This window comes from Anolis sagrei, chromosome 2 (assembly GCF_037176765.1).
Source record: "Anolis sagrei isolate rAnoSag1 chromosome 2, rAnoSag1.mat, whole genome shotgun sequence".
NCBI lineage: Eukaryota > Metazoa > Chordata > Lepidosauria > Squamata > Dactyloidae > Anolis > Anolis sagrei.
The window spans coordinates 24,686,611-24,699,328 of NC_090022.1; the positions used below are offsets into that span (position 1 = coordinate 24,686,611).

General features: G+C 43.5%; 1 protein-coding gene across 1 annotated transcript in view; it reads left to right on the forward strand.

Annotated features, from left to right (window-relative positions):
• The window catches only part of LOC132765641 (uncharacterized), a 29,980-nt gene that overhangs the window by 13,914 nt on the left and 3,348 nt on the right, over window positions 1–12,718 (forward strand). Inside the window, exons 7-12 of the mRNA XM_067464770.1 lie at window positions 934–1,440; window positions 5,296–5,825; window positions 8,031–8,126; window positions 10,040–10,270; window positions 11,693–11,715; window positions 12,313–12,437. Coding sequence (XP_067320871.1) covers window positions 934–1,440; window positions 5,296–5,825; window positions 8,031–8,126; window positions 10,040–10,270; window positions 11,693–11,715; window positions 12,313–12,437 — 1,512 coding nt within the window. The remainder of the gene's footprint in view (window positions 1–933; window positions 1,441–5,295; window positions 5,826–8,030; window positions 8,127–10,039; window positions 10,271–11,692; window positions 11,716–12,312; window positions 12,438–12,718) is intronic.

Below are 12,718 nucleotides of genomic sequence, written 5' to 3' on the forward strand. Positions count from 1 at the left end.
CTTTTTTCTAAAGGTGAGGAGGGATGACGATGACCTAATTTCCCCGGGGAGCAAATTCCACAGGCGGAGGGCCACCACCGAGAAGGCCCTGTCCCCCGTCCCCCGTCCCTGTCAAGCGTGTTTGATACAAAAACAAATTTCTTGTTTAGACGTGGGTTCCATTTCCGACATATTATGCACATATATGCAGACATAGGTTTTCCAAAATTAACATGTCGTAAGCATTTCAAATAAAGAATACTCAACCTGCATTTTAAACAATGAGAAATCTGACAAATATTGTAGAGTTGGAAGAGACAACAAGAGTCATCCAGTCCAACCCCATTCTGCCATGCAGGAACACTACCATCGGGGCTTCTTCCAACTCTACGATTCTTTGAAATCGCTCCTGACAGATGACCATCCATCTAGCCATCTATCAAACAGCCCTAACTAACAGGAATTTCTGCCTAATGTTTAGGTGAAATCTCTACCTGCCACTTGAATCCATTGGTCTTTGTCCTAATCTCGAGAGCAGTGATGCCCATCCTTCGGGCTTCCAAGTGTTTTGGACTTCAGCTCCCATAATTCCTAACATCTGGTAAGATGGCTGGGGTTTCTGGGAGTTGAAGTCCAAAACACCTGGAGGCCCAAAGGTTGGAAACCACTGCTCTAGAGCAGCAGAAAATAAGCTTGTTCCATCCTCAATATAACATCCTTTCAACTATTTAATCATGGCTATCATGTCTCTTCTCAACCTTCTCCAAGCTATACATATCCAAACCCCTAAACTGCTTTTCATAGGACTTGGTTTCCAGATATTTTACGATGTTGGTCACCCTTTCCAGTTTGTCAATGTCCTTTCTGAATTGAATAAATATTAATGTTATTTAAAAAACAATTGTGATATAGTGTGTCTCTCTTCCCATGTTCCTATCCCCTTCCTCTCTGCAGTCAACGTCACTCTTGACACAGACACAGCAAACCCTCAAGTCATCATCTCCGAGGATCGAAAAAGTGCCAGATGGGACGTCACCAGGACAGAGCTGCCACACAACCCGAAGCGCTTCAAGTCCTCCTGCTGCGTGCTGGGCTGTGAATGGTTTGATTCTGGGAGGCATTACTGGGAGGTCAACGTGGAGGATGGTGGCATCTGGGCTGTCGGTGTGGCCCGGGGCTCTGTGAGGAGGAAGACCGAGTTGAAGCTCACTCCCGAGGAAGGGATTTGGGCCCTGCAGGGCGACTTTGGCCAATACCAAGCCCTCACGAACCCTGTGACCCCTCTGCCCCTTAGCTCCACCCCCAGAAGGATCCGGGTAGCCCTGGACTACGAAAGGGGCCAGGTGGAATTTTTCAATGCTGAGACCAAGGACTCCATCTTCCTTTTCCCCTCAGCTTCATTCTCTGGGGAGAGTGTGTACCCCTTTTTTAAAGTCTTGCTTGCCCAGTTGACCCTGGATGGCTAAAGGGTTACCTTTACAAGATCAGACCTTCATCTCAGCATGACTGGCCATGCCGGGTGGGGGGATTACGGAAGCTGTGTTCCAAAAAAGTAACTTTCCCAAGCTGTGCTGGAAAATCACTCAAGGCAGATTAGTCTCCCTTAAGTTCTCTTTAAGGTACAAGAGATTTTTTTAAAATGCCACCTTTTTAATTGCATGCTGAAAGTAAATTTGTGAGCACAGAACCATGATGAAGTAATATTCAAGGATTTTTTTTTTGTAACGAAGGTCAAGATAATTCACATATGTGCTTGTGGGCAGTGCCAAATTGATCCTGTGGCTAGAATGGACCTGGACCATTTGGTTTCGTCAAATATCACTTCATGCAAAACAGGTCCTGCCTTGTTAGATCACTCAATTCAGCTTCAGTTCTGATCTAGAAGCCAGGTTTGTAGCCAAGTCCTTACATTTCGCCGGCCAAGGCCGAGTATCATCATCACCAAAGGTAGTTTACATAGAGCTGACATGCTTTATTTTTCACCTACTGGTGTCTTAAAACTTTTTTTTTCTTTTATAGTGATAAATACTGTGAATGTCTTAATGTTGTTTTGTGTTTTTTCAATGTTGTTTAGTCAATGGGTTGAGAGGGGAATAAAAATAGTAAGGTCAGATCACATGGTAAAGACAAGCTGCTTAAGAAGGCAAGAGCTATGTCTCATCAGACTTCTGGCCTAAATTTCTGTTCCCACAGTGCCCAAACTATTGGTATAGTCCATAAGCAAGACTTGAAAGCAACAGCACTTTCCTGCTCCATGGTAACTAATAAAGGAAAAGGTAATATGTCTGAGGAACATGACTACTAACAACGAATACAGTTTCATCATCTGTGAATATTTCCAATCCCCTTTTGGGCTGCCCCAACTGGTCAGCCACTATTACAACTTGTGGTATCCACCTTTACAGGTGACTTAGGGTCCATCTACACCATTGAATTAATGCAGATTGACACCACTTTAGTTGTGTTGACTCCGTGCTATGAAATCCTGGAAACTAGTTTGGCAAGGCATCACCGCTTTTTGGCAGAGAAAACTATTATTCCCAGGATTCCATAGCATTGAGTCATCGCAACTAAAGTGGTGTCAATCTGCATTAATTCCACTTTATAGATGCACTCATGGTGTATGGAAGAACTACTTAGCTGTCTCTTTCCTGAATATTCTGTTATTCAGCTTCAAGGGATAACATTTCCTTATCTACACCATACATAGTGTACACTTCTGCCATATCTCCTATAGTTATCCATCTTTTCCAAGCTGAGCAACCCCAAACATTGTAATTTTTCCATCTTTCAGACTTAATCAAGTACTTGATTGTTGTTGTGTTTTCCTCTGCATTTCTGCCTTGTTTAGATGTCAGTTAACATGTGACAAATGTTGAACGATTAATCAGTAGAGTCTCACTTTCTGTGCGTAACTGGTTATTGTGGTCATGGTGGGATGTTTTCAGGAGCCAATGTTGTCGTATTGATGCGTAAAATAGTTTCTGTGTCAATGTGAAGGTTGACTTTTCATATGAGATGGATGTGAGAAGTATAAGCACTTTGGGCATTAATAAATTAACCAGATGTGGTTCATCAAAGCCTGCTTTTAATTATTCCATTGATGGTGTACTGAAGGTACAGAAAAAAGATCAGTAATGGAGGGGTTCTACACTGGAGATAAGCTGCTGCAAGACTGGGAGCACATTAGCCATACTGAAGATTTGTCCAGCCAACACTGGGAAAGCATATTCTGGGAGCTGAAGTCCAAAGCTATGCGCACAGGTACACTATAGAATTAATGCAGTTTGACACAACTTTAAATGCCATCACTCAATGGTATGGAATCAGAGGAGTTGTTTGCACTAGAACTCTTATCAGAAAAGGCTAAAGACTTTGTAAAACTCCAACTCCACGGATTCCTTAGCAAATTGACCCTGCTGTTATTAGCAATTGAATATATTGCTATTCAATTCAATAAATAAATAAATAAATATCCAATAATAATATTGAATTACAATATAGAGTTTGTGTTGAGTTTGTGGGCCTTCAAGTCTGCCTACCAGGTCTCTTCAACCTGTGGCCTTCCAGGATTTAGGTCTCCAACTTTCAGAAGCCCTACTTACTTACTTGAGCAATCCCTCATTGTCCGAGTAGGATTGTCTTCCAAGATTGGTGTACTGGCGGTGGGTATGTAGGTGACTGTGGAGCCCTATTCTTGACTTGCATGTTCTCCTGCAGTGAGGGCATTGGTTTCCAGGTGGAAGACAGTCCCGGTCGGGGTTGGCTTGACGCGCCTTCGTCTTGGCACGTTTCTCTCTTTCACCCTCCATACGTGCCTCCTCGAATTCTGCAGCACTGCTGGTCACAGCTGACCTCCAGTTGGAGCGCTCAAGGGCCAGGGCTTCCCAGTTCTCAGTCTCTATGCCACAGTTTTTAAGGTTGGCTTTGACCCGATCTTTAAATCTCTTTTCCTGCCCACCAACATTCTGTTTTCCATTCTTGAGTTCGGAATAGAGCAACTGCATTGGGAGATGGTGGTGGGCATCCGGATGTGGCCGGTCCAGCGGAGTTGATGGCGAAGGACCATTGCTTTAATGCTGGTGGTCTTTGCTTCTTCCAGCACGCTAACATTTGTTCCCTTGTCTTCCCAAGAGATTTGCAGGATTTTTTGGAGGCAACACTGATGGAATCATTCCAGGAGCTGCATGTGATGTCTGTAGACAGTCCACGCTTTGCAGGCATATAGTAGAAGCCCTAACAAGCTTGTTCAATGGTCAGGAATTCTGGAAGCGGAGGTCCAAAACACCTGGAGGGTTACAGTTTGAAGAAGCCTGGCCTAGATCACCTTCAGGACTCAGTGTTTTAAGACCTCAGCTCCTAGAGTCCAGCTTGGCCAATTGTCAGGAATTCTGGGAGTGGAAGTCTAAGCAGACTACATTGTGTTTGTGTGTCTTCACATCTAATCCAATTTAGAGCTGTCATGCTTCCCCCCCCCCCCCCCAGACTTTGGCTCCCAGAATCCTCAGCCAACTTGGCCAACGACCAGGATTTCTGGGAGCTGAAGTCCAAAACACCTGGAGGGTTACAGTGTGAAGAAGCCTAGCCAAGATCATCTTCAGGCATCACTGTTTTGAGACCTCAACTCCTGGAGTCCAGAATCATAGAGATGGAAGACACCTCATGGGCCATTCTGTCCAACCCCCTGCCAAGAAGCAAGCCAAGAAGCACCCCCAACAGATGGCCATGCAGCCTCTGTTTAAAAGCCTCCAAAGAAGGAGCCTCCACTACACTCCGGGGCAGAGAGTTCAACTGCTGAACAGCTCTCACAGTCAGGAAGTTCTTCCTGATATTCAGATGAAAACTCCTTTCTTGTAGTTTGAAGCCATTGTTCTGCATCCTGATCTCCAGGGCAGCAGAAAACAAGCTTGCTCCCTCCTCCCTGTGGCTTCCTCTCACATATTTATACATGGTTATCATATCTCCTCTCAGCCTTCTCTTCTTTAGGCTAAACATGCCCAGCTCTTTAAGCCGGTCCTCATAGGGCTTGTTCTCTAGACCCTTGATCATTTTAGTCGCCTTCCTCTTGACAATTGGCCAATTGTCAGGAAGTCCAAGCAGACTACATTGTGTTTGTGTGTCTTCCAATCCAATCCAATTTAGATCCGTCATGTTTTTGTCCAGACTTCAGCTCCCAGAATCCTCAGCCAGCTTGGGCAACGACCAGGAATTCTGGGAGTTGAAGTCCAAATCATTGGTTCTATGAACTGAGCGTTGGCAGAAATGGTCAGCGGTGATTGGCTGATGCTGGCCAACCAATCGGATTCGCGCCGGAAGTGGGGCATAGCAACAAAGGCCCCACTTCCGGCTGGGCTGAGTGGCGCGACATGGCTGCGGAGGAGAGCCCGCTGGAGACCCTTCAGCGGGAGATCACGTGCTCCATCTGCCTGAGCTACTTCAGGGAGCCGGTCTCCATCGAGTGCGGGCACAACTTCTGCCAGTCCTGCATCACGCAGTGCTGGGGCCGCGCCGGCGAGGAGAACACCTCCTGCCCGCAGTGCCGCCGCTGGTCCCGCAAGCGCAGCTTCAGGCCCAACCGGGAGCTGGGCAACGTGGTGGAGGTGGCCAAGCGGCTCCGGCTGGAGGCCTCTTCCTCCGCTTCCGCCTCTTCCTCCTCTTTCTCCTCCCCGTCCTCCTCCTCCTCGCCCTCCTCGCAGGCCAGGCCTCGCCTCTGCCAGAAGCACCAGGAGCCCCTCAAGCTCTTCTGCGAGAAGGACGAGACGCCCGTCTGCGTCATCTGCAGGGAGTCCCGCGCCCACAAGGCCCACCCCATGCTCCCCATCGAGGAGGCCGCCCAGGACTACAAGGTAAAAGGGACGGGGAGGGGGCTGGCTCTCTGCCGGGAGGGCTTGGCTTGTGCCCTCGTAGAATCATAGAGCCATCCAGTCCTTACTTACTTAGGCGATCCCTCGTTGAACGAGTAAGATGGTCTTCCTCGATGACTATTTTTGTGGGTTTGTATTATTATTATTATTATTACTTTATTTGTACCCCGCTAGCATCTCCCAAGGGATTCGATGCGGCTTACACAGGCCGAAGCCCCAAAAACACAATACAACAATACAATACCCAAAGCAAATTAAAAACAGTTAAGCAGGAAAACAATAACAGTAACAATACAACAAGATACTATTAAAACTGGGCCGGCCGAAGTAGGGGTACAGGGTTAAAAGTGCTGATGTGGCAGGAGGGATATGGGATTAAATATAAGTGCGGTGTACAGTGTGCAGTGATCTTGGTTCTACTAAGGTGCTTCTAGGATTTGGTGCTGGAGGTTCCTAAAACAGCCAGGTTTTCAATTCCTTCCTGAAGACTGCCAGTGTAGGGGCTTGTCTGAGATCTTTCAGGAGGGCGTTCCAGAGCCGGGGGGCCACCACAGAAAAGGCCCTGTCTCGCGTCCCCTCCAAGCGCGCTTGCAACGCGGGCGGGATCACGAGCAGGGCCTCTCCAGATGACCGGAGTGAGCGTGTGGGTTCGTAGACAGCGATACGGTCACGCAGGTTTGTAGGTGGCTGTGGAGCCCTATTCTTGACCCGCATCTTCTCCCACAGTGAAGGCATTGGTTTCGGCTTGACGCGCCTTCCTCCTGGCACGTTTCTCTCTTTCACCCTCCACTCGTGCCTCCTCGAATTCTGCAGCACTGCTGGTCACAGCTGACCTCCAGCTGGAGCGCTCAAGGGCCAGGGCTTCCCAGTTCTTAGTGTCTATGCCAGAGTTTTTAAGGTTGGCTTTGAGGCCATCTTTAAATCTCTTTTCCTGCCCACCAACATTCCGTTTTCCGTTCTTAAGTTCAGAGTAGAGCAACTGCTTTGGGAGACGGTGGTCAGGCATCCGGACAACCTGGCCGGCCCAGCGGAGTTGATGGCAGAGGACCATCGCTTCAATGCTGGTGGTCTTTGCTTCTTCCAGCACACTGACGTTTGTCCGCTTGTCTTCCCAAGAGATTTGCAGGATTTTCCGGAGGCAGCGCTGACGGAATCGTTCCAGGAGTTGCATGTGACATCTGTAGACAGTCCACGTTTCGCAGGCATATAGCAGGGCTGGGAGGACAATAGCTTTATAGACAAGCACCTTGGTATCCCTTGGTATGGATGTCCTGGTCCTCAAACACTCTCTGCTTCATTCGAGAAAATGCTGCACTCGCAGAGCTCAGGCGGTGTTGTATTTCGGTGTCGATGTTGACTTTGGTGGAGAGGTGGCTGCCAAGGTAGCGGAAATGGTCAACATTTTCTAATGTTACACCATTAAGCTGTATCTCTGGCACTGGACAGGAATGGGTTGGTGACTGCTGGAACAGCACTTTGGTTTTCTCGATGTTCAGTGACAGGCCAAGCTTCGTGTATGCTTCTGCGAAGGTGTGGCTTGTAGATCTTCTTCTGAATGCGCACAGACGACATTGTCATCAGCATACTGGAGTTCTATAACAGATGTTGTTGTAACCTTGGTTTTGGCTTTCAGTCTGCTGAGGTTAAACAGCTTGCCATCTGTCCGATAGATGATTTCCACTCCGGTCCAACCCCCATGCCAAGAAGCAGGAAAATCGCTGCTTTATACTTTATTTAGAATCTTGTTCTCAAGTGATATATAGTTTTGCCTACAGATTCTGTTGAATGAACTATGGTTACATTCTTGTGTTGTACTCATGAATAACAGGAAGTTTAGCATTGGGTTTAGAGTGTGCCTACACTGTAGAACTAATACATTTTGACACCACTTTAATTGCCATGGCTCAATTTGATGGAATCATGAGTTTGCCGTTATCTTTTGCCTTCTCTGCCAAGCAGTGCTGGTGCCTCAGTATAATATGGTTTCCAGAATTCCACTGCATGGAGTCATAGCCATTGAAGTGGTGTGAAACTGCATTTTTCTACGATGTAGATGCAACTTAACTGACAAGTAACTTGAATGCGCATTCATGCATACACAACTGGAAATTGGGCCTCACAAAATCTCTAAAGGGTAAAAAATACCTTGTTTAATGCCCTCACAATGATATCCTTTTCTGCCTTCAGAAACAAATTTCCATTCATGTGAAAGCTCTGAAGGAAATAAGAGAGAAAATGAAGGAATCGAAAGAAGATTTGGAGTTTAGAAGCCAAGCTGATCAGGTGGGGATTTGCCTCTACTACCAGGGAAGAACATGGGAGATTTTCATTCCTTTTATTATTGAGGTGTGGGACGTTTGTACCTTGAGAAACCTCAATCTATGTGTCCCTGGGCTATAGATATACCCCAGTCATCATCATTCTGTTACATTCCAGATGTGTTGAACTACAACATCCCAACTGGTATGGAGGTTGAAGTTGTAGTTAGTGCATTTGGGGGATGCCAGGTATGGGGAACCTCCTTCTTTCTTAAGGGTTGCTGTGGATAAAATAAAGAAACAAGGGACCTGTATTCATCAAACTTAGTTGTCTTCAGGCAAAATGAGATATTAAATAAATATCCAGTTAGGCTGGGCTATTGATTTACGCTTGGAGCGAGCAATTTATAACCTTTTGGGTGTTAGTAGTAGTGTCTTTAGATCAGGGGTCCTCAAACTAAGGCCCGAGAGCCGGATATGGCCCTCCAAGGTCATTTACCCGGCCCTCGCTCAGGGTCAACCTAAGTCTGAAACAACTTGAAAGCACACAACAAGAATCCTATCTTATCAGCCAAAAGCAGGCCCCACACTTTCCATTGAAATACTAATAAGTTTATATTTGTTAAAACTATTCTTCATTTTAATTATTGTATTGTTTTAAGTGGGTTTTTTTGCACTACAAATAAGATATTTGCCGTGAGCATAGGAATTCATTCATGCTTTTTTCAAATTATAATCTAGCCCTCCAACAGTTTGAGGGACTGTGACCTGGCGCTCTGTTTTAAAAGTTTGTGGACCCCTGCTTTAGACCCAAGTCCAGTAACTGCTCTAGTGGCACCTGATGGCATACTACTGCTAGAACTAAGCAAATAGAAATCTGATGGGAAACTATAACATCCCCAAGATAAGAGTGTATGGTATTGTATAGTATTGTAGCTAGTATATCTTTCATAAAATTAATAATACTGCATTTAGATGGTATTTGGGGGTGTAGCTATGATTGTCTGTTTCAGCATAAAAGAAATAAGGGACTCCTGTATCACTTTTGAGATTTTAACTTTGTGGCATAACATTTTATTCATTTTCCAGTCAGTCTCAAATGTGCTATTGGTTTCCTTTATGTACTTAAAACTATTTACATATTGCTGTTCCTGTTATACAATTAGGCCTCCAAGTTTGCTGGGGTTATAGGAGTGCAGGACCCCCACAAAAAGTGAAAAAAACTGAATTAAAACGCTGTATTTTAACCAAAGAGAACACATCTCTGGGAATCTCTGTGTCCTCCAGTGTGGCTCTGTGGTCAACTTTTGAGAAAGTTGATCTTAATCATATCGTTCTGTTGGAGGACCTTGAGTTTCCTAGAGAGACCATAATAATCCTAAACAAATCTGCAAATTTGAAACCTGCAAATGTGTGTGAACAAACATATAGTGGCTTACAAGATTAATCGTAGTACTTAATAATTCTACTGAGCACAGTGGTTGACAAATTCACTGTGCTGCTTATACTTTTTAAAAGAAGTGCACTTGTGTCATTACCCTAAGCTCTCAGAAGACCAGCCAGATGTCCCTGACATCTTCAGCATCATGAGCAGATATCTAAGCATCTTGGGTGAATCTGTACTGTTAAAATAATGCAGTTTTGACACCACTTTTCATGCCATAGCTCAATTCTATAAAATACCGAGAGTTCTAGTTTGGTGAGACACCAGCCCTCTTTGACAGAGAAGGTGAAAGACCTTGTAATAATACAGCTCTCATGATTCCATCACATTGAGTCATGGCAGTTAAAGTAGAGTCAAACTGCATTAATTATATAGTACATATGTCCCTAAGAAATATGAATGAGATAAGATCACCATGATCAACATCAATACTATCTCAATCATGTATTTTTCCCCCATTTGGGCTGCCCTTTCCCTTCTGCTTTGTGTCACAGGATGACGTTCACATTGAGAGGCAGAAGGTAGAAGCTGAATTTAACAAAATCCACGAGTTTTTGGAAAAAATTGAACGAATCCTGATTATCATGTTGAAGCGATATGACAAGGAGATTGTTCAAAAGAGAGACGGAGCGGTTAAGAAACTATCGCAGGAAATTGATATCCTGGATGCCTTGATTACTGACGTGGAGAACAAATGTCAACAGCCTGCGAGTGAGTTCCTGCAGGTGAGACTCTCACAGGATTGGAAAGTCTGTTTGGACTCCAATATGGTGCATCTCTTAGGATGTTGGATCAGGACTTGGGAATTCAAGGCTCCATTCAACTCTAAGCTACAAAGTTCATCACTACTTCATTTGCTCGCCAGTTTTCTATTTAATTACAGGCAGTCCACAGATTACAAACAAGATAGGTTCTGTAGTTTGTTCTTAACATTGAATTTGTGCTAAAATGTGCAAGGATACATATGTGGAGTTTGCTCGTTATTATTATTACATATATTTTACACTGTTTTATTATTACATTTATTATTTTACTCTCTTTATTATTATTGGAAGGATACGTAAGCACATTTACATAGAAGAAGGTTAGAATAATGGTTTAATCAAGGAAGTCAACATCATGTTTACTGTCTCTTTTTATTAAACCAGATTTCCTGGGACACAGAACAATAAAAGCAAATTGTACATGGGGAGATAGCCAATATGATGGTTTTATTGTAGGACAGTCTTATCTTAAATTACAGTTTTATGTAAATATTCAAAAACATTTAACCTACTGATGCCTCAATTAATGTAATTTTATAGGTATTTATTTTTGTTTTGAAGTTTGCCAGTAGCTGCTGAGTTTCCCATCCTTGGCTTATAAGTCAATAACTTTTCTCAGTTTTTTTGTGGTAAAATTAGGTGCCTCAGCTTATACAGGGTGAGGCAGCATAACTTCCTTTTTTCAAAACTTAATAAAACCTATTGTATGAATCAGAATTTCTAAATTTGTTTTATAATGTAGGCGCATACCTAAAGTTTTGTTTTACGTAGTTTTGAAGATCAAATTATGTAGGTGATGTCCCCCATTCTCCATACTCTGAGTAAACCAATTTCTGGCGTTTATCATGACTCTTGCCAGCATAACAGGCGTTATGTTGGCAATTTCTTCCTGGATGTTGGTCTTCAAATCTTGTAGGGTCCTTGGACAGTTCACATAAACACGGGATTTCAAAAAACCCCATAGAAAAAAATGACAAGGAGCCAAATCTGGAGAGCGGGCCGACCACTCTAAATCTGCTCGAAAAGTAGCAACATACAATACAGTATGACAAAACAATTACAACAATAAATAAAACATTAAGTTAAAATCAACTTAAAAACATTATTCTCAACCGTATAGTCATTTCCAGTCCAAACAAATATCCATATTTGTTCATCCATCCCATCCATTCTGCTTTGTGAATTCTTTTTTATTTAGATAGATCCCTGAGGCCAAGAGATTTCAACTAGTGTTCCAATGACTTGTAAGTGAGGATGGTATATGTTTCAAGTACCAATCTTTGCTAAATTGTGTTATCTTTGTATGCAAGCATTTCTTTAGGCAATATTTTAATCATAAATGTCAGACTGACCTTTTGTCTTTTCTTCTCCTGCCTTCCCCAGGACATTAGGACCATTGTGTACCGGTAAGTAATTTCTCTAGACTGCATCATTTTTATTTTAGTGGAAATAGTCTTAACAAAGATTTTTCAGCAGGGAGATTAACAGAAAACCTGCCCTCTTTCTTTGCCATTTTCAAGGCCATTCTTTTGGATAGTGAAGTATGTCCCTCACCTATTTAGGATTACGACTACCATTATCCATGACCTTTCTGGTGAAGAAATGTGTGTTGTAGTCCAGAGTATTAAGAAAATGCCAACTTCTCTGTCTCTCCCAGCAATGCTCCAAAAATGTTGGAAAGCTGCAACAAAGGCTGTCATTTTCCATATTGCTAGATTGGCTTAAACACCTCCATTATTTAAATGGAAATACTCTGTCTAAAATTGAAACAGTTATTACAGTCCAGATTTGGTCCTGCAGCTTAAAGGTTCATTTAATATTAGGGACACTGGATATTGATTAAGATTCTGAAAATAGCATTCATGAATATTCTGTGGCATCACATTGTCTGTATCTCTGATTTGGGAAGGGGTGGGATTTCAGATTGTAGTGTTAATCCCTTCCATTAATGCAGATTGTGAGATGTTGACTGCAGTGTCATGTTTACATGTTTTCTGTTGTAGATGTAAGGCTGGACAGCTGTCTCGCTCGGTGGAAGTTCCTTCTTCACCAACGGAACTAGAGAAGAAGCTTGGACATTTCAGTCTGAAAAATACAGTTATCAAGGAAGCCCTGGAGCAATGTCGAGGTACTGAGACAAGCAAATGAGACTTGAAATATTCTGGAATTCCATCACATTTGCTACTTTTGAAGCAAAGGAATGGAAAGTTTCAGTTTCAGTTTTGTTCATGTGTATATTTCTATGGCTTTGAGCACTCTCTGTTTTCTTCGAAAGAAACACGATGTTTGTGTCCAGAATCAATTCAGGAATGACCTACTAGAACTGGGAAGAAGAAAGGTTTTAGCAACAGACAGAAAGGGATGCATGGGTGGAGAAAAGAAACAAAATAGATTTAGGGTAAGAATGTG